Below are 23,567 nucleotides of genomic sequence, written 5' to 3' on the forward strand. Positions count from 1 at the left end.
GTCCTTTGTGTGTTGAGATACACAAAAGTTTCGAGCTATCTTGCTCTACTGGTATTTGTAGGTACACCTCGCTTAAGTCTATTTTGGAAAAATATTTTCTGCTATTTAACTTAGTGAATATTTCGTCCGGGTTTGGTAGTGGGTAGTGATGGTCTTTGAGCGCCGCATTCAATCCGGTCAAAAAGTCTGCGCATACCCTAATGTCTTTAGATTTTTTTTTCACGTATATGGTAGGGGCTGCCCACTCACTATAGTTAATAGGAGTTAAAATCCCAGTGTTAACTAGTCTTTCCAATTCTTTTTAAATTTTTTCCTTTGAAGCAAATGGTACGCTCCGTGGCTTTTTGAATATTGGTTTTGCTTCGTCCAGCAATTCGAATCTCGTCTTTATTTTTGTGCAGCATCCAAGCTTTTTGGAGAAAACAGTTGGGAAAGATTTTTTAAGATCCTTTTTGAGTTTGTTGGCTTCGGCCATTAGGTTTTCAACTTTGTGATAAAAATCACTCGTTGACAAGTCCCATAATTCAAATTCCTGAATTCAATCGGTCCCGAATAAGTTTGTTGCGTTCCTTAGAACGAACACTTTTAGCTGTTTTGTTATTCTTTTTAGTGACACATTAATAACTAGCTCACCTTCCAAATTTATTTTTTCACCAGTTACCGATCTTGCGACTTTATTCGTCTTTGTAATCGTGGGCTTTTCTATTCTCTTCCACATGTGAAAATTTATAATCGATAAATCCAACTCTTAATCGAGCTGCAGTTTTACTTCTTTATTTCTGATTCTCACCGTAATATACTTCCTTATGTTCTCTGTTGGTGAAGGGTCCATTTTTGCAGTTTTTACATAGCTCTTTTTTGCTCTGCGATATGAGGCCTTGTGCCTTGCTCGCTTGCATAGGTCACATGTTATTTTCCTTTGGTACTGACATGCATTGTACCCATGAGGTCCTCCACATTTGCTACAAGGGGTCCTAGGATTTTGTCTATCCTGATAATTTTGTGAAGGGTTCTTTTTGCCTCTTCATTGGTAATTGCTCACAGGTGGGTATCCTTTATTTTTGAAGCGTATTTTTTTAATGTGCCCGATACCTGCTTCCTCTATGTTTTGGCAATCTTGCTTCATTGCCACGAACCACTGACAATCTTCAGGTTGTTTCTGAAGCATCAAATCAGGTTCTAATTTCAATTTAGAGCACAACATCTTATATCGGCGTCTTTTGTGGCTATCAAACCTTGTGTGAATATTAAACATTTGAAATTGTCCACCATTAATGACGACAATTTGAAATCATCACAGTGCTTATTAACTATAGACGTATTGTTCTGACTCTCCTTACATGTAAGATTCATGCATTTCTCTCTTTTATGAAGAAGGCTTCTTTTTGGACAGTATAACTCTATTAACAGTTTGACTGTCTCGTCAAATGACAATTTGTTAGTTTTTCTTGGTAAAATATAGTCCACGAATTTGTTATGTTCGGATGTACCTAACTTCTGGAGCAATAAATGAACCTTCTTTTGATCTGTTCATGCACTGCAATTAATTTTAAAAAGCTTTTCAAATCTTCTGAAATATGCCTCAAACGTTAGATCTTCCTCAGGAGCATAGTGAAATGTATCAGTAGCTGACCAGATCGCATTTTGGGAAAAAGCCATGCTGGTTTCTTCTCCGCTGTCCTTATTCACTAAAACTTGCATTATCAAATCCATTTTTTTTTATCTGACTGGTTTTGTTGCTCTAAATGCAATTTTTTCAGTTCCAATATTTGTTCATTCATTTCTTTTCTTTCTCTTTCCTGTTTTTCCTCAAAGAATTTCATTAAATCTAACTGCTTTTCCAATATTTGATATCTATTTCTTTCTTTTCTCTTCCTCGTTTTTCTTTGAGATATTTTATTAAATTTAACTGTTTGTTTTCATTTTGCTTCTGTATTGCCAATTGTTTCTCTTCGTTTTGTTTCTGTATTGCCAATTGTTTCTCTTCGTTTTGTTTCTGTATTGCCAATTACTCTTCTCTGAACCTTTTTTCAAGTTCTAATTGTTGACGTTTTGGAATTTCAGCATTTCCAAAATTTGTTTTGCAACCGCGTCCATTTTTTTTTTTTTTTTTTTTTTTTTTTTTTTTTTTGGACGTTATGGAATTACTTAATGACAAAATAATTTTTTTTCTAAAAACAACACAATTCATTGATTTACTTTTCCTATAGTACCAACTCTATAGAAAAAAAAACTTTTACAAAATTCGTACCTGGTTATTTAACGAATATTTCTTTCATATATTTATTTCATCATGTGGCAATTTTTCTGAGAAAATAATTCAGCGTTTGCATTCATACAGAAAGCAGTAGATTCCGTTCAATTCGTTGTTGATCCTACACATTTTTTTTCCTCTTTTCTTTAAAAGAAAAAGTTACTTATCTGTGAAAGAGAATTTATAGTATTTATTTAATATTGGCTACTCTTTTCAATTTCTGTGCGAAAAAGAATGTCCTTTTTTCATTAACACTTTATTTGTTGTGCTTAGCGAAATCGGTTTTTTTTCTTCTTCGACGTGCTGTCCCGTTGACCAGTAAAAAGTTTATTTTAATTGGATTAAAATCCAACATCTTTTTTAATTTGTGCAAATACTCGCTTTAGCTAATAAAATAAAATATATTATCATTTACTTTTGCAGGAGTTTTTTTTCTTTTTTCAATACTGATGCCTTTAAACCATAAGACATATTAGCAAAACATGCGTTTTAGAACGACAAAGTTTTTTTTGTACTTACTGAAAACTTGGTCTCGTTAATTCAGTAGTAATAATTCTCCGTGCAATTCATCTTATGTTTTAGCTCATAGTTTACGTTTTAGAATAATTCACAAATATGTACAAGGGAAAAGGGGAAAAATTTCAATAATATTAATAAAAGAAAAATAAGATATGCTTTTATCACTGCTGCCGAGACATAAATATAAATAAGAAAAATCAGGAAAGAAAAAGGAAAAAAAAAATCGGAAGAAGGGGAAAAAAAAATTAAATGGTGATAGAATTAAATTATGATTTTATTTTATACATACATATATATATATATATATATATACATATATATATATATATATATATATATATATATATATATATATGCATATATATATATATATAATTGTACCTGTAGAATATTGCTAGGGTGAGCCAGCTAATCCAATGAAGATGTTGTGCTGAATGGATGCGATAATTGACAGTGTAGTTCCTGGCAGAAGTCTAGAACAGTAAAACCCCTGAATGCCAGAGCAGCTAACATTTGTAGAGTGGCACCTGCCCCTCCTGGCATGTTTAGCCAATCAGGCGCCTCAAAATAGAACAATCCACCATCCCTGACTAATTGTAGGCTGGTCCAATAGCAATTAGCATACCACTAATTGCTACTGAATAAATATGTTGAAATTAGTTAAATGGTCCATAATGGTGGAGAGGGAAGGTAAGCACATTCTTGATTCTTGATTCTACACCTCCCCTTCCTCATTACGTGGGGGTAACGGTCTCTGAGGAGGAATGAGCTCCTCATGGCCACTTTGATTATGTGGGAATAGCCTTGCAAGTGCCCGCGCCGATTTGGCTGGCATTGGTCTAGGAGGTTCAGGTACTTCTTCTGGAGTGATGTTCCCGCTGGGTTGCTGTGTCAGAAGGTCAAATTGAGGGTCTGGTACGATAGGGCTGTTTGTCTCTGTCATTTGGGGTATGTGAGGTTGGCCCCCTGGTAGCACGCTTAGGATGGGTTTTGGAGATGTGGGAGTCTCAAGTTTTCTGAGGAACCGCCAATTCCGCATGGTGATTCTACCAGAGCCATCAACTCTGATACGGTACTGCTGATTGGGGAGGGCTTCAATCACCTGACCAGTGATGTCCCAGAGACGGTTGTTTCTTTATAGTACGACCAAGTCCCCACTTTGTAGTGGGCGGAGAGAATGGGCCGTACGGTTATACATTTCTATGAGCCACGTGTTGCACCGAGACAGGGTTATCATGCTTTCGAGTCGCGGCGATCCATTCCGGATGTGGCTTGTAAAGGGTCGGGTGAGAGGGGAGGTAGTCTCGAAGTCGCCTGTGGAGCAGAAGCTGTGTTGGGGATAGGCCGATACCCTGTATAGGGGTATTTCTGTATTGTAGGATGGCCCTGGCAGCCTTGTCGTTATCTAAGGACCCTTGTGGTCCTGTGTTGCCATCTACAACCCTCTTGACTGTCTTGACAGCTAGCTCCGCTCGACCATTGGATTGTGGATAGGCCACAGATGATAACCTGTGCTTTACAAACCATTTCTCTAGAAACTGCTTGAATGGGAGGGATGTGAACGGCGGGCCACCATCACTGCTGAGTTCTTTTGGGGAACCATATGCTTGAAATATCTCCCAACAGATTGAGATGAGCCGAGAGGCAGTTGCCTGCCCTTGGCTTAGGTGGTACAAGATGAGTCAGCCAGTTAATCTGTCAGCGCAAGCAAGGTATCTGTGGTCACCAACGTGGAACAATCTGCTGGAATGGCCACTTTTGGGACTGTGTCAATGTAATTGGTTCCTGAGGCTGGTTCGGTGCGATCCTTGTACAAGTCATGCAATTCTCCCTGGTATTGCGGATGAAGGCATTCATTCCAGGCCAATATATGGATTCATTTGCTCGAGCTTTCATTCCAGTTATGCCCTGATGTGCTGAATGCAGGCAGTGCAGTATATTTCCTCGTTGACCTTTTGGAACGACTATTCTTCTGTCTAAGAGCACCAGGTCATTATGGGTGCTGAGGCGGTGCCGTACTTCCCAGTACTCATGGACTTCGGGTGAAGTGAGAGTTCGTGTTTCAGGAAAACCTTGCTGTACCGTACTTATTAGCTTTTGGTACTGTGGGTCATGACTTCCTGCTGCCTTAATGGTGCCTGATGATGTGATCGCTATGTTGTCATTGTACCCAAATGTTGATATGAGAGCAGTAGATTCAACTATGCTATTGAGGTTCTCGTATTCTGAAGTGTCTGATTTGGAAGGCTGGAAGGGAAATACGTCAAGGAGGGCGTTCATCACGGCCGTTGGGTTACGGGAGAAAGCGTTGGGTAAAATTTAATGTCATGATTATAGAAAATGTAATCATGTGATTAAAATTTAATTTAAATTAACCACAAGTGGTCACTTTCCTGTTAATTATTCTTTGAAAATGAATATTAGTGGCAAAGCGGCAATTGCGGACCATGTTTTTACTATTTAGGAAATTAAAGAATTCAAATTGAATTTGATGTATATTTGTTCAGTGATTCCTATTTCAGTCACCTGAATTATTTAGAGTGTAATGAGTTTTGAAATTTATATCCAATCATAAATATTATTTTTACCTAAAAGATAACATTTAAACACTAAGTTTATAATAAGTTTCATCATGAAACCACAAACTTCTGTCTACTTATATTTTATTAGAAACTGCATGACTCCTTAAAATCTTTAAATACTGAATTTTTAGCATTGAAAAATAAAATTGCAGAATCTGGTTGATGAGTGTCAAATCAATAATAATCTGCTGAAAATATTGAGAAAAAAAATGAAAAGAATCTCTCCCAACCATACGGACAATGATTGGGTTTCATGTAAGGTGGATCGATTTACTAGAACTTTGTATTAGAAACTAAGCAGAAACTTAAAAATCTTTAAATATTGAACTTTTTGCATTTTGGTTAAATTTGTTAACTTGCAATTGCTGATAATCCATTTAACAAATTGAAAAAAAAGATATTAAAAAGAATGGTACTCTTGCAGAATTTGACCTGGATCCTCTGGATTTTCTGTCAATTAATGTTAAGGCTTGACTGGCAATCACCAGATTAAGCTGAGCATTGTTCAAATGTTGAAACACTAAATCAACATTATTTTTTGTTTTTTGTATAAAATGTGTAATTTTTTATTTATTTCTTGGATGATAAAAGGGTGTTTTTTCTGTTTATTTTTTTAACATCTGTTGCAAAAAATAATGTATAAATTTTCTTGAAAAAAAGCTTTTCTGTACTTTTACCTAACAATTTACGGTATTCATAAAAGCATTAATCTTTTTTCATACAAAAATAAGTAAAAAAAACGTTTATTGCCAATTTTCTTTGAAAAAAACACAAAAAATATAAGTTTTCTTGAAAAAGAAACTTTCACCTAACAATTTACAGTAAAAATTCATCTTTTCTTGAAAAAGAAACAACTTTTGTTGATAAAAAAATAATAAAAGTAAATAAACAATATAAAATGCAACTTGAGGAAAATAAATCATATATACTAGCTATAGCTGGTTAGTTCTGTCAATAACCTCAAAACAAGAAAATCTCACTATGGACAATAACAAAAATTTATTGGACCACAAGTGTGTAACTATAATAAAAACAAATGTTGCTATGTTGGGAACAAAAGACAAGTTGGTGAAATTTAACATTTGTTTTGTGTTTTGTTTCTTAGAAAATTTAGAAAATAACTTTTCTTAGTTTTTTTTTAATTTCTGCCTTTAATCAGTCACCAACATTAGCCCTTCTCTCTGTCTTTTTGTCTCACTGAGCTGACCAATTGTCTTCTGGTAAGTGTCTGTTATTTTTTATTAGAAACTTTTACTTGAAATAAATTTTATGATTCATTACACAATCACAATTTTCTGCTTTCTTATGATTAGTCAGACAATGAAAGCCTTTGTTTCATATAAAATATTATTTCAGAATTAGCATGCTTTCATATTTGTTGACAGGTAGTTATATACATCAGATATAGTAAGTGTACTCTTGTGACCTTTTTAATTTATCAACATAAAATTATTTTTCTGAAAATTATTTTTTCATAGTCAGGTTGTCCAAACAAATAATTTTTTCATTGTCAATTGAAATCCATATATACTTTTTCAAATTATGATAATTACGGTTTGTTTATGACCTTTCCAGTCTACATTATTTATAAAAAAACACTTTGGATTGCCTGTCATCTTAATAAGAAACAGATGACCTTTTAAATTAAATCATTCATGAAAATTATATTTGGCCATATTTTTATCATTCCAAAATATGTGGACTCACAATTTTTATAAATTGATTATTCCATAATTAATTTATTAATTCTACTAGTAAACTCATCATTTTATCACAAAGGTGTATCAACCATTAAAACCTCAATATATTTCACTAAAATAATTTTCATAATATTAAAGCGCATTTCTTCTAATTTCATGTATAAAACTAATTTTTACATCTTTAGGGAAACATGGTAACTAGGCATTTTAATTAATCATGTTTGTTATGTGTTTTTTTCTGTATATTAATAAATTATTTAAATAAAATAAAAATATTGTCCTTCATTGAAAATTAATTGTAACTAATGTTGCCCATTAATTGTAACTAATGTTGCCCAAGTGTCTTTTAACTTTTATTTTTGTTTTATTTTTTTCTTTTAAAATCACAAATATCTTCTAGTGATTGCTTTTATTTTTATTGTTTTGTTATCTTTTACATATTGAAATCACCCTTTTTTTAAATTTTAGTCGGCAATATCACCGCTTCAAACGTACAATTTGGAGGTCATAACACAATGCATATTGCACCAGATTATATAAGAGGAAATGTAACAAAGAAAAAAATTGATTTTGAAGAAAAATTCAAGCTGTATCTAGGTAAGTTGATTAAATCGTTTTTTTTTTAATCAGTAATTAGCAGGAAAACTGTATTCTGGGAATATTTCTGAGCATAACCAAATATTTATCAATCCAAGTGACTTTCTGTCTTTAAAGTTGTAAATGTCATAATCTAAAGACCTTGTTCTGCAATATTCCAGCAAGTCACAGACATATTACCTTCCTTTGTGTTACATCATGGATGAAATTATTGCGAAGGTTATACTGAATGAAACATGAATTTTTTTAGCAATATCATCTATTGAATCCATGTTTATTACATAGTTTAACTAGCTGGATGCCCGGCTTTGCCTGGACGTATAATATGCTTAAACATGATATATTAATTCATGCAGATTGCGTATGTATTATTATAGAATCAATCCTCTATTGAATATCATATATTAGGAGCCTGGGTGCCTGGCATTGCCTGGGTGTTTGAAGGTGTGATGAGCAAAAAAAAAGTGGTAGTAGGCAGGCAGGTTCGAACCCGTACCGGGAAGGAGAAAAGGAACATGATAAAAAAATAATGTGACGTCTTTGCCGTTACGTCCATCACCAAACTGGAAGTGGCAAAGGTTTAAATTAAGGCTAGTCAATTGAAAAGAGGGGATGACTTTTGAAAATATCGGTGAAATAAGCGACCCTATCCTTGTAGAAAAGTGCCTAGTTGAGCGTGAAGGAATTAATGCTTTTAGCCAATTTTTTGATATTTGTTATCTGAAGTGTCGAGCTTCAAAACGATACTGATCTTGTGAAAATCTGTCACCTCTGTCGAAGGTTTTAGGCATACATACATACATTTAAACAGACTGGTGAGATTTATTATATATTAGTGTGGGTCCCCGGTATTGCCCGGGTGTTTGGAGGTGTAAAAGAAAAAAAAAGGTTTGGTAGGCAGGTAGGCTCGAACCTGAAGCCTTGAGGCGAAGGCGCAAAAGAAAGTAATAAGCCTGATAACTTACCATGACTCTATCAAGGCAGCGGAAGTTAAGTGACAGGTGTGTAAGTTTAATGAAGTCAAACATCACGCCATAGGGGAATGAAATCACGCACTTGACTTTGGCTGCAAGCCAGTTCCTGTATTTGCCCAAGATATTAGGGAAAACCAGCTCCCCATAAAAAGGGGAGTGTTTAACTGAATAGTAATTGTCTGATATGACGGGTTTTGCCTGCATTGATCAAAGCTCATTGCTTCTGGACATCCCTGGCACCGGTGCCAGGAAGATCCATTTGCTCCTGGTTCAATTTCGCTTTTTTATACGGAAAAGCCAAACAAACACGAGATCAGGAAATACCACGAAAATGGCGTGTAAAAGTCGCTCAAGTAAAAGATAGACACAACCACGTTTCGTAAATCGGAGATATTATAATCTATGGAGTATATAAAAAGTTGTAAGAAACAGTGACCCCCCCCACCCCACCTCGAGCAAAAAACTTTTGCCGGAAATACACAAAAAAAACGCACACACTAACACACGTTTTCGCTTTATATTATAGATTATGAGGAATAATTTGGTCGGTGGACTAATTCACAAAAAAATAAATAAATAATAATGGTAATGGCATACATCAAATTCCACCTGTGTTTGATGATGAATGTATATTTTTTGAGATGAGGATTGATAATAATTGTTTAGATTATTTGGACTATTATTCTCATCTTGGTTATTTTTTTTTTTTTCGCAATATTTCGGTCGATGTAACATCCGACCATCTTCAGGTATATTCACACTGAATGTTATTAGTGAATAGTGAAAAAATGTTTTTGTTTTTTTTCGCCAATGAATATAGTTGTTAGAAATTCAAAATGCAAATAGCGCCAAGTCTATTTCTTTTTTTAATAAATTCGAGTCCATTTTGTTGGTTTTTTTTTTGATAAGATAAATGTTTATTTCTGAGATTCACTATTCACATCCACTGTGAATACACTTGAAGATTGTCGGAAGTTACATCGGCCGAAACGTTGTGAAAAAAAAAACAACCAAGATGAGAATCATAGCCCAAATAATCCAAAAAATAATTATCAATCCTCATCTCAAAAATATAAATTCATCATATCAAAAAAATGGATTGGACCCGGATTTATTAAAAGAAATAGACTTGGTGCTATTTGCGTTTTGAATTTCTAATGGCTATCTTCCTTGAGAAAGCAAAAAAACAAACATTTTTTTCACTATTCACCAATAACATCTAGTGTGAATACACCTGAAGATGGTCGGAGGTTATATCAGCCGAAACGTTGTGGAAAAAAAACCAACCAAGATGGAAATAATAGTCCAAGTAACCCCAAAAATAATTCATCTGTGTTTGTTTGCAATATCACATCAGCTGATATTTGGACTTGATGCTTAGTTTTAAAATATGCAAAAAAGAAAAGATTTTAAATGGTATCTCTTTTATCATAAATTGAACTCATTAATAAGAAAAAATTAAAATAAAATGAGGTATGCCCAGGTTTTAACAGGGGATCATTTGATCTCTAGTTGAGTGCTCTACCACTGAGGTATATCTTCAGATGACAATAAATCTGTTTTGTTTTTTTAAAAGAAATGATTTGCTAAGATTTTATTTTCCTTGGCCAGTGTAATGTAAAATATTCCCCTGTAAAAATTCTTCTTTTTTATCTCTAAGAGAGAAAGACTATTTTTAAGATCAGATTTATTTGATTTTCGATACTTATCAGATGAATTTCTGTACAAAACACACCCAAGAACACTGCCAGACATATAAATTACCTTTGCATAAAATTTGCAAAAGATAGACTCAGCCATTTCAGAACCTATGAAGAAAGAACTCTTAAACACATACACACACAGTGACATTTATATAATAGTATAGAGCTTATATTTTGACAAATACACATTTTCTTTTCATTATGTTTATTTTATTTGATTTATATGTAAATAATTCTTTTGTGTTATTATTCATTGGACTACTGTTCTCATCTTGAGTGCGAAGCAACTATCCAGAGAGCATGACAAAAGCTCCAAGAAATCTGGACCAAACACCAAAGGATACCACTCAGAAACTCATCACAGTTTGTATACCATGTATGAAAGGCTTGTCTGAAAAACTTAAACGAATGTGTAATCTATATGACATCAGGACAGTATTCAAGAGTGATTCAACTCTCCAGAAACAGCTTGTGAGAGTCAAGTCCCCCACAGAAAAAATCATGTCTAAGAACTGTGTATATGAAATCCCATGTAAATGTGGAAAACTATACAGAGGTGAAACGTGTCGTCCGTTGAAAGTACGGTTAGAAGAACACTGAAAAGCCGTAGTACATGGAGAGACTGAAAAGTCAGGTATAGCTGACCATATCTGGAAAGAAAAGGGAAACTATCTACCAGTATAGGATGTAGTAAAAATTATAGACAGAAAAGAACCATGGAGAGTAAGATGATTGAAAGCAGCAGCACATATGCTGCTAAGTAGACCTAGTATAGAATTCAATACGATATGGGAACCAGTAATTATAAACAATAGATAATATATACAAGTAATAAGTAAAAACATTAATTTATACAAGTAATAAGTATAGAGATAGATGTACATTAATATATAGTAATAATTAGTGATAAATAGTGATATTTACAACTAGAAATAAAAAGTAGGTTTAAGGCTCCTAAAATTCGTACTAGAATTGTCCGCAAGGACCTGTGGCACAGTAATTAGAGTACTGGGAAAAATCAATTGTAGTGGTGATATTCTCCTGAAGGTTGGAGGTTCAATCCTCAGTTTGGGTGACCAAAATATACATTCGCGAATTACTTAGGACCTCTATCCAGCCATGGCTGACGGAACAAGAGCAAACTACCCCTGTTAAGTAAATAAAGGATTCCGCTTGAAATTCCGCCCAAATTCCTAAGTTCAACAGAAACATTCCCGAGTTCGACAAGATATACCTGAAGAAGGTCGGAGGTTATATCGACTGAAACGTTGTGAAAATCACACTCAAGATGAGAACAGTAGTCCGATGAATAATAATACAAATAACCAATCCTGATCTCAAAAATTCAGAAACGTTATAAATAATTCATATTTTTAAAAACTATATTATATATTTTCTATCCATTTATTTTAATTATATCAAAAAAGTTTTAGTTTTTCTTTCAGTATTAATTTCTGTATAATTAATTTATTTGGTAAATATTATATTTTTTAAAAATAGTTTCTGTAAATTAACATATTTCAATGAAAATAATCAGTTCTTATGTTTTGACCTACATTTTCATTGAGATCTTCACATTAGGCTTCACCATTTAGTGCGGACAACTTTCTAAACAGGAAGTCTCTTGGATTGATAAATATGCGGTTGTATCTTTTATTTAGTAGTTAACATATATTTGCTATATTAAAACAAATTTCAGCCCAAATCCTTGCAATCCATTCTATACTAAGTAAACATTCATTTTCTTTTTGATTCATTTATTTTATTGGAATTGACTATATTAAAAAAAATTTGTTTCAGTAATAATTATTTCTGTAATAAAACATTTAAAAAAATATATTTATTTTTACAAAGATTTCTGTAAATAAACATTTAATTTATTTTAAAAATATATTTATTTTGAAAAGATTTTCTGCAATGAAAATTATCAATTTTTGGATATTCTTAAGTGTTGACCTACATTTTTGTTGGGGTCTTCAGATTAAGTTACACGGTTTACTGTGGATGACTTTAAAAACAGGAAATAGCTTGGTTCGATAGATATAAGGTTATACCTTTCTCTGATTGTCAGAATGAATTTTGGGAGCCACAAACCTTATATTTTCTGGATATGTAATTATTATTATAAATTATGATATGAACTTATTTGTGTGTGAGCATGAATATATGAATGTGTCATCTAGTGGCTCATGATGTGTATTCACGTGTATATATGTTATTGTATATATGTAATGTTCTCTTTTCTTTGTTCTATAATGTTCAATTCTGGGTACTCATGTGTGTGCAGTGTTTACATATACATAATTTCATATATAGATATAGTTCATCCTCACTAAATTCATATGTAGATATAGTTCACCATAGAACACATATCGTAACAAAGGACAGTTCTTTTAACAGGACGAATGATATCTCTTTTGTGGGACACATTAGACAAAAAGGAAACATAGGTTGGTCTTGACTTGAAGGATCTGTAAGATAAAACACTTTCCCTCTGAAGGAAAACATCATATGCGAAGTTATATGTCCATATATAACATCTAGTTCACTTTCCTCAGAGTTGCACATGTTTCTCTAAAATCTTACATCTTCTACCAGTTGACCCACCAGATGCTTCTGTAAACTAGATTTAATCTCTTCGGAGCCACACTCCAGTCAGTCTTGACCGACTCCCATCTACTTTCTAACTGACTCTCTCTCTGACTGTCTGGTGTGTCCTGTGTATATGTCATAACTTGTTTTCTTTATTTGTTATCTTACTTCACCACCCAGGTCAGTCTTACATCAAGGTCATGTTTGTTATTGTTAATTACCTTAGCGTTTGTTTTTGTAACTAAAATTCCAAGATGTCTTATTATATAAACTTTTAACTGGCCTCACTAAATTCCAATCTTTTATTATATAAACACCCTGCAATTATTTTATTGTTTTGCTAAACTATTTTTCTTTTCATGTCACTACATTCCTTTTGCTATCAAAATATTCCATTACAACACATTGTAACATACTGTAGTGCCAGTCATTCCATTCTTTTTGCATCAGTGTTTTTGATTGTGCTGAAATTTTATAAACATCTGTCAATCTCCAGGTTGGATGTGTGCTGATATTTTGAGATGAAAACAGCACCGGCTTGATTTACATGTCTTCCCTTGAGGACAAGAAAATACTGGCTTTTTAAATGTGGAGAGTTTAAGAGCTCCCCCTGATATCATTGTGGCACATTGTGGGACCTCCTTCGGACTTAGCCACCATTTGACTCACCTACACCCATCTTGAATGTTTTTATGCTTCACATTTTAATAATTTTTTTAATGCCTCATATATTTTAACGACATCTACATAGTTGTAAGCAAATTTATAGCACCATACTCTACTCTCAGCACATGGATAAAAAAAATGCACACATATCCAAGGCTGTGGAAGATGAACTCCAGTCTGTAGTTGAATGGGGACATAAATGGAAAGTACCATTTGATGCTACACAGACAAAGTTCTTTTTAACAATTATTAGAAAACACTTCAACCACTGATTGCCATGACAAACAGTCTAACATTTAACCCTCTTCGGCCTAACATTCACATGTAACATGAATTGGAACAAATACATAGAAGATACTGTCATAGATGCTGCAAAGAAAGTGGGCTCTCTATACCATGCCAGAAAACTTCTCATACCTGCTATTATCCTATACCTTCACAATGTCACTATCTCCTCATGCATGGAATATTATTGTCACGTCTGGGCTGGTGCACCATCAACTCGTATCTCCCTCTTAAACAGTTACAAAAAAGAGTCTGCAGTCTCATATGTCCTGCACGATCTACCAAGCTCCAGCCCCTGTCTCATCAATCCAACGTTTCAATCCTGTCTTGTTTTAGAAGTACTTCAGTGAACAAGCTGCTCTGATACCCCTTCAGTATAAATACACCCGACAAACCAGACAATCAGATAAATTACATCCATTCATTATGGAAGTTCCCTGATATTGAAAGACTTTCTACTCTGATAGCATCTTTCTTTGAATTGGTAGTCTTTGGAATTCCCTCCTTTCTCTTTGTTTCTCCATCTGCGCCAACATGCAAAAATTTAAATGTAAAGCAAATAAACTTTTTGCTGCTCAACTCCTCACTTTGGATATTCTTTATAAATCTGGCCCTTAATCGATAGTAATAAATATGCCTTGCTTGTAGAGTGAATTAAAAAAAAATGGCTATTTTGTAAATTTTAATAAAAATATTCTTTGAGTGAAACCATTATTTGAATTCAAATAATTCATAAGGGAGGTAAGGGAATTATATGACTGTTGATTTTATCAAAGAATAACTTCCCATCTCCTCTCCCGATATCTGCACCCAATATCATTCTCTTAAGTTTTACTTTCTTCTTCACCAAGATTCATATTTCATTAAATATTTTTTCAAATTAATTTAGATATGTTTTTACCACTTTTTATTCAAGTTTCTGTTTACTTGTTCTTTTTTACACCGTCCTCTTCACACACAAACATAGAGCTGGAAAATTCACCTCAAAGTCAACTTCTTTTAGTATTTACCAGTCCCATCCCTGCGATAATCATTAAAGTCCAATGTTGCATTTCGTTTGTTGTAAATTTATCAGCAAAAGCTCTTTTTTTTTTGTTTTGTTTTTTTACATTTACAGAATCAGAAAAAAAATTAAACAGTAAGGATTTGAATAGACTTTCAAGCGTCATTGGACTAAACTGGAAATCAATTGGTTAGTATAACTTTTGTATAACTTATTTATATAAAACACTAGTAGAAGTACCTGTCTATACCGGGAGCCTTAACTGGAAAAAGAAGATATAGTTGTATGATGTATCCATTTAATCTATGTGAAATGTTATTGCAAAGTTAAGAATGGCAGATCAACAAAAATACTATTGCAAACTTAAGCATGTCAGACAAACAAAAATTTTATTTCAAACTTAAACATTACAAATAGTATTTGAGTGGAATGTGCTCTGATGAACTCATAGCACTTGTGCTCCCTCGACGTACATACCTCTGACTAACCCAACAAGCAACAAAATCCCATCCCTTCATTCTTGAGGTCCCTAGATACCGAAAAGCGTTCTACTCTAATAGATTTTTCTAGACTTTGAAATTCCAACCTGTTTCTGTTTCCCTGACTGTACTAACCTGACAAGGGATTTAAAATCCAAAATTGATTAGTATTTCAATTTAAAAAAAAGAAAAGAAAATTTTTTTCTGCATCATAGCATGTTTTAAAACAGTTTTTCTGTTTTATTCTATATTTTTCATTTATTTCAAGATGATTCTACTGGCTGATACATTTTCAAATTCTATTTTAATTCCCTTTGTCTGCATTGGTGAACAATTTTCTATACCTTTGTTCTGCTGATAAACTTATTTCCTCTTTGTTATAAAGGGAAATAACCGAAAAGCAAAGAGTTATCTCCCCTGGATCGGAAAGAGAAGACTTTTCAAGATGGCTGACACAGCATCTCACATAATCTGTTGCTCTAACGTTTTACTATTTTTCGGTTTAAAAACATAAATAATTTGGTGCCAAAAAGATGTCTTCTTGTAATTGCCACATTTAACAACCAGTTATATTCCATGACGACATAACAGATTTGGTAACCAGGATGAGATGAACTTGGATTAAAAAAGAAATAAACAAAACCCGGTCGGATGAATCACATGGTGCCTTAGAAAAAAAAAAAATCCAACGGACTTGTCTTTGAAAAAAAAATTTTTCCCTTTTGTGCACAGCTCCCCCCCCCCCAAAAAAAAAAAAACAACTGCATTATTTCTTCGTCATGGATCCAAATTTACTGGAAAGTATACTTAGAAGTCAGCAAGAACAATTTCTTGAGGCACAAAACAAATTAATAGAAACAATTTCGGACACAATTGGCTTCGTCAACTGTAAGTAACACTCCTTTGATAATAATATGAATTCAATCAACGATTTTCAATTCAATCCGACCGATGGAAAAATATGTTTAAAAATGGTTTTAAAGAAAAAAACAATGACTGTAAAAGATGGTTATTGGTTAGAAAACTGGGTTCTATTGAACATGAATGTTATGTAAACTTTATTCAACCAAACATCCAGAGAATTTCACATTTGACGAAACAGTAGCCCAGTTAACGGACATTTTTGGTGAGCCATCATCATTGTTTAATATCCGATGCAATTGTTTGAAGTTGATGAAAAGTGTTAATGACAATTTTATCAAATATTCTGGAGTGGTTAATGTTCAATGTTAAAATTTTCGACTGAAATCACTCACAGAGGACCAGTTTAAATGTGTTATTTTTATCACAGGGCTACAATCTCCAGCAGACGCTGACATGAACACACGAAATATCTCCAGAAAAAAATCATGAATAAACCTAGAATCCCATCCTCTAACGTAGACCCCTACTACCATGTCTCCTTCTCCAACATCAGGGGTCTACATTGCAATCTTCCAGAGGTTGAAACCCAATTACAGGAGACAAAACCGGACATATTCTTCCTAAGCGAAACTGGCATAGGGCCGACCAGTTCCCTAGACGAGTTCATAATTAAAGCATACTCTAACTTAACATCTAAATCTGATCCCCAAGATCGTCATGGGCATGGAATATGTGCCTACATTAAAGATGGCTTTCTGTGTGGTAGGGATATCTCCAGTAAAGACCCTAATTTACCTTATATGTGCTTCTGGGTTGCACTTGCTTACACCACTGCATTTATATTTGCCCTCTATTGCCCTCACAACAGCGGAGTTACTCTTTTTAAGAGCATATCTTAGAAAATTGACCACATCCTGTCTGCTCATCCTTTGGCTAACATCCACATTTGTGGTGACTTCAATGTCCACAATGTGGAATGGCTGATCCACTCGAACAAGACAGACGATGAGGGGAGGTTCTGTCATAATTTCTCCATTGCCTATGACCTCACCTAGATTGTTCACGAACCCACCTGTGTGCCCATTACTTCCGGTCAGTACGCTAGCCTTCTAGACGTTTTTCTCACAACTTCCCCTGAGCTATGTTCATGTTCCGTTCTGTCTCCTCTGGGATCTTCTGACCACTCGGTTGTATCAGTTAAGATAAAAACGAAATGCAATAAGTCTTCAGACGTACCTCTCCATTATACTGTATACCGATACTCTACGGCTGAGTGGGATAGCTTCCGTACATTTATATCTGATCTACCCCTGCATTCCATGTTTAAAAAAGATGTGTCCTCCATAGTATCAGACCTGACCGAATGGTTAATTGTAGGCATTGACCAATTCATACCATCTAAAAAATTCCAACAAAAACCTAACAGCCAGCCATGGTTCTCCCCAGAATGTGCTGCTGCCATCGCGCACAGAAATCATTTTTTCCATAGCTACCAACGTAATAGACGCATTGTGACTAGAGCTGCTTTCAGGAACGCCAGCAACCACTGCAAAAGAGTAATAAAAATGTAAGAGAGCTATATGCTCAGTCCGTTAAATCCAAAGTAGCTGAGCAGCGGCTTGGTTCCCACCAATTCTGGCAAATAGCAAACAGGATCCTGAACAGAAGCGTGCGTTCTATCCCAACCATCATCAATGAACCTGAGGTCATCTCGTCAGCATCAGACAAGGCCAAACTATTTGCCAAGAACTTTGCAGCTAATTCTACCCTATGCGACGAAGACCATCAACTCCTCGTATTTCCTCCTACAACAGACAACACGCTATGCAACATACAAATATCTGTGCGTGAGATCGCTAAGCTAATCAAAAACCTTGATTGAGTAAATTATAGTACTGAAAAAGCTTCAACTAGAACTTACAAAACTGTTTAAGCGTTGCCTTAAGGAGAAGTGCTTCCAAACACCCTGGAAAACCTCATCAGTATGTCCTGTATTTAAGAATTCAGGTGATAAGTCATCTCCCTCTCAGTACAGACCAATAAGTCTCCTGTGTGTCATGAGTAAGTTGCTGGAATCCATATTAAATAAAGAAGTAGTCAACCAGCTCAAACAAAATAAACTTCTTAGTGACATGCAATATAGTCGCCGTTCTGCCAGATCTACAGCAGATGTGCTAACGGTCATATCTCATAGGATTAGTAAATCTCTTGACAAAGGCTTCTACTCTAGGACAATTGCTCTTGACATATCAAAAGTCTTCGATAAGGTATGGCATAAGGGCCTGCTTCACAAGATTTCCAGCTACAGTATAACTGGAAATGTTTTCTCGATCATTAAATCATTTCTCTCTGATAGGCTCATAAGAGTAGTTGTTGATGGACAGAAATCAGAGGCCCTCAGTATTAATGGTGGAGTCCCTTAGGGGTCCATCCTGGGCCCAACACTCTTCCTGATCTACATCAATGATTTCCCAAAACATATACTTAACTCATTCGTTGACATCTATGCTGATGACACGACCATCTATGGCAACACATCAAAGGCCGTAAATGACAAAGTTCTCTATGATTCTCTCTCCTCTGATCTTGAGCGTGTGGTACAGTGGGGAAGAGGTGACTGGTTACTTTTAATGCTTCTAAAACCAAGCTCCTATCTTTACATCATCAATGCTCTGATCCTCATCTGGCAACAATTGAAATGAATGGCTCTTGACTAGGGGAAGCTCCATGTTTTGATAAGCTTCTAGACTTGACCTTTACTCCTGACCTGAAATGGAACATGTACATCAAGTCTATTGCCAAGGTCGCTGGAAAATGGTAGGATCCTTCTACCGCTCCAGAAGATATCTTGCTGCTGATGCAATTCTCTATCCGCATAAAAGCCAAGTACGTCCAAGGATGGAATACTGTTGCCACATCTGGATAGGAGCTGCTAAAAACAGCCTATCCTGCTTTGACAGAGTACAAAATAGACTTCATGGCTTAGTTGGGGATGTCCTTTTCTCTTCCCTGCATCCTTTCTCCCACAGGAGAAACATTGCAAGCATATCTTTGTTTTATCGTTACTTCCATGGCAAGTGCTCATCTGAGCTCCAATCCCTGGTCCCTCATCGCCAATCTTTCATGAAAAACACTCGTCTAGCTGAAACCAATGTCCAAAATTTTCCCCACTCTTTATCTGTACCAAAAACAAAATGTAGATTCCATGAACAAAGCTTCTTTCTTAGAAGTGCACACCTGTGAAACTCTGTTCCATTTGCCTATTTCCCATCTGACTACAACCTGGATGTCTTCAAGTCCAACATAAACAAATTCCTGATGAACCGCCCCCTTAAGTAAGACACTTAATCAAATCTCAATGCTAACATACTGTACACGCAATAACCCTTATCCCCGAGTGGCTTCTGGGCCTTGATAAGTGGTGACCACCTTGTAAAAAAAAAAATAAATAAAAATAAAGACTAAGAAATGACAGTGCAAATTCTGACCATAGAATGTCAACGCTTGATAAATCTTAAACGGGACTCTGCCATGGTGCAACAACAACAACATTCTGCTATTTCCATCTGTTTCCAGTTTTAAATCTGTAAAAGACGTGTGTCAACTTTGTTCACGTCGTGGTCACAGGGGCGGATTTTGTGAAAAAAATAACTTTAAAACTAGCAGGAAGAGAGACAAAACTCATAAGAAAATAACAATGCGTTTCCAAAAATCTACCACAAATTCAATTTTTGCTACGTTATGTAAATTTTGAAGCTCGTAGGAAATATATAATTGTTGAGATAAACAACAAGCCAATAAAATTTCCATTCGATATTGATTCTGACATAACTTTGATTTCACAGTCAACATCGGAGTTATTAGGAAAACCAATGCTTAAAAATACTAAGCATGTTGCTTGCAGTGCATCTGGAAACAAAATACAACTAACTGGTGAGTTAATATGCAATGTCTCTTTCAAAGAAAACATTTTTTAGGGGTATGCTATGTTTCTGATTAATCAATCCTGAATCTTCTTGGTTTGGATTTCATCAAGGAACTTGATCTTTTCAATGTTTCACTTAATACAATTTTTAATTCTTTCAATGTTAATGTTGAAACATATTTTAAAAACATTCTTAAAACAAAGTTCAGCAACGTTTTTCAAGAAGGTCTAGGATTCTGTACGAAAGTCAAAGCAACTTTAAAACTAAAGTCTGATGCAAAGCTAGTTTTTAGACCCAAGCATTCTGTACCATACGCAGCTTTAGCTACAGTGGAAAAAGAATTGGACCGCCTTCAACAAGCTGGAGTAATCGAACCTACAAATTACTCATCTTGGGCATCACCCATTGTTATTGTGAAGAAGAAGACTAATGGCAAGGTATGTCTGTGTGCAGATTTTTCTACAGGATTAAATGATGCACTGGAGACACACCAGTATCCACTACCTGTACCAGATGATTTGTTCTCAAAACTCAACGGCGGAACTTGTTTTGCAAAACTAGATCTTGCAGATGCATATTTACAAATGGAAGTTGAAGAAGATTCCAAAAATCTTCTCACTATCAACACCCACTATATTCCAACAAACCATGGATGTAATGCTCACAGGACTGCCAGAAGTTTCTGCCTACAATGATGACATCATCGTTACAGGCACATCTCAAGAGGAGCTTCTGTATCACTTGACTTCTGTGCTGGATCGAATTCAACAATATGGATTCCACTTAAGACCTTACAAATGCAATTTTTCCAAACTTCTGTGAAATACCTGGGATTTTTATTTGACAAAAATGGTCGAAAACCAGATCCAGATAACATTCAAGCCATAAAACACATGCCACCCCCAAGGGATGTTTCAACACTACGATCCTTTCTGGGCCTTGTAAGCCATTATGGTTCCTTTTTATCTTAATTGCACAAATTATGTGGACCTTTTAATCATCTTTTACCAAAAGATACTAAATGGAACTGGTCAAGTACATGCAAAGAATCATTTGAAAAAATCAAATCATTTCTTCACTCAGACCTATTACTTATACACTATAATTCATCATTAGACATTACTGTTGTGACGGATGCTTCAGACTATGGAGTTGGAGCAGTAATATCACATATTTTTCCTGATGGAAGTGAAAAAGCCATTGCACATACATCAAAATCATTGACACCCACTGAACAAAAATATAGTCAAATTGAGAAAGAGGCTCTAGCGATTATCTATGCTGCAAAAAGATTTCACAAAATGCTATACGGCCGTCATTTTAATCTGATCACAGACCACAAGCCACTAACAAGTATCTTTGGTTCAAAGAAAGGAATTTCTGTTTATACAGCAAACCACTTACAAAGATGGGCAACTATGTTGTTGGATTATGATTTCTCCATAAAATACCAATCAGGCAGCAAAATTGGTCAAAGAGATGTTTTATCCAGACTCATCACTTCTCATCCAAAAGCTGTAGAAGACAGTGCCATTGCTGCTATATCTGTAGAATCTTAAGTTGTCTCTGGACTTGTTTCCACAGTGTGGGCACTACCAGTCACATCGGAGACAATACAGGAGGCTACAAAAAGTTCTGCACTTTCACTCTACTAGCTGGCCTAATAAGTGCACTGATCAGCAACTTCAACCATTTTTTCAGCAAAGATCTTCTTTGTCTGACACTAATGGAATTCTTCTTTTGGCTGAACGTGTTGTTGTTCCATCTAATCTTCAAAATGGAGTCCTCAGACAATTTCACTAGAGACATCAAGGAATTAATCAGATGAAAACCTTGACCCGTGGTTATGTATATTGGCCAAGTATGGACAAACAATTAGAGGAACTTGTCAGGAGTTGCTCCAAATGTCAACTAGTTGCAAAGTCCCTCTGAAAACTACATTACATTCATGGCCAACTCCAGAAATTCCTTGGTCACGACTGCACATTGATTTTGCAGGACCAATAAATGGACAAAATTATCTCGTGCTAGTTGATTCTTACAGCAAATAGCCAAAAGTCTTTCAGATGAGCCACATCTCATCAATAGACAAAAAACTGTAAGAAAACTACAGGAAATCTTCTATGCCTGAAGTATTAGTTTCAGATAACAGTACTGCTTTTACTTCAGCAAAATTTGCGGACTTCTGTAAACAGAACAGCATTCAGCACCTGAGATCTCCACCTTTCCATCCTCAATCAAATGGACAAGCAGAACGGGTTGTGGACACTTTCAAGAGATCACTCTTTAAATTAAAATGGGAAGGAACTACTCAAGAGATAATGCAAATATTTTAAGTAGCTACAGAGCTACCCCAAATCCAAATTGCCTAAATGGAAAGTCTCCTGCTGAAGCACTTATGAATAGGAAACTACGTTTGGCAATTGATGCTATTCGCCCATCAACAACTAAATTTTACAGAAGAAACAAAATGATGGAAAACCAGTTTAATTGCCATCAGGGAGCAAAACCCTATAAATTCCTTCCATGACAACCTGTATTGGTTGAGGACTACTGTAATGGTAGAGAAAAATGGATACAAGGTCGCATAATATGCAGTTCTGGTAATGTCGTCTATGACGTAGATGTGCAATCATTTAATTGGGTTAGACATGTGAATCCGCTTCGTCAGTCATCCCTTCCAGAGCGACGTCCAAATGATGCAGCCATCCCTTTACATGTGTTACTGGACACATTTGAATTACCCCAAAGTGTTCCAGTTATAAATAATAAACAAAGCAAGTCTCACATCAAAGTCCCAACAAGAAGAACCCAGCGAATTTGTAAGCCAATGCCAACCTTACAAATAGATCCACATAAAACTTCTTACAAGGATCACATTTCAAAGGGGAGGTGTTATAAAGGGAAATAACCGAAAAGAAAAGAGTTATCTCCCCTGGATCGGAAAGGAAGTCTTTTCAAGATGGCTGACGCAGCATTTCACATAATCTGTTGCTCTAACGTTTTACTATTTTTCTGTTTAAAAAAATAAATAATTTGGTGCCAAAACAATGTCTTCCCGCATTTAACAACCAGTTAGATTCCATGACGACATAATACTCTTATTTTTATTTCTAATTTTTTGGGGGGAGGATGGAGAGGGGGACATCCATAGTATCATACTACAGTTTCATATGAAGTGAGAAATGTTATGCTTACATGCAATAATAATAAATTAATAAATACAACACAAAAAGAGTCATAAATACACACAGAGTAACAAACACACATCTCACACTAAGTAAAATTATGTCTTTTTATGACTTGTATCGAATGACTTTACAAGGCTCACACACACAAAGAGGACACAGACACCTCACACAGATAAAAAAAAAACAAATTTATTGACCCTCTTTGTATTGCTATAGCCTTCTTATGCTCGTC

General features: G+C 35.1%; 1 protein-coding gene across 2 annotated transcripts in view; it reads left to right on the forward strand.

Moving 5' to 3' along the window:
- Nucleotides 1-23,567, forward strand: part of LOC145291850 (uncharacterized) — a 69,721-nt gene that overhangs the window by 38,953 nt on the left and 7,201 nt on the right. For both annotated transcript variants that reach the window (XM_080137722.1, XM_080137723.1), the window contains 2 exons: nucleotides 7,524-7,652; nucleotides 14,990-15,064. In XM_080137722.1, coding sequence (XP_079993848.1) covers nucleotides 7,524-7,652; nucleotides 14,990-15,064 — 204 coding nt within the window. The remainder of the gene's footprint in view (nucleotides 1-7,523; nucleotides 7,653-14,989; nucleotides 15,065-23,567) is intronic.

The sequence above is a fragment of the Euprymna scolopes genome, chromosome 2, assembly GCF_053919585.1.
Source record: "Euprymna scolopes isolate OS-2025 chromosome 2, ASM5391958v1, whole genome shotgun sequence".
Lineage (NCBI taxonomy): Eukaryota > Metazoa > Mollusca > Cephalopoda > Sepiida > Sepiolidae > Euprymna > Euprymna scolopes.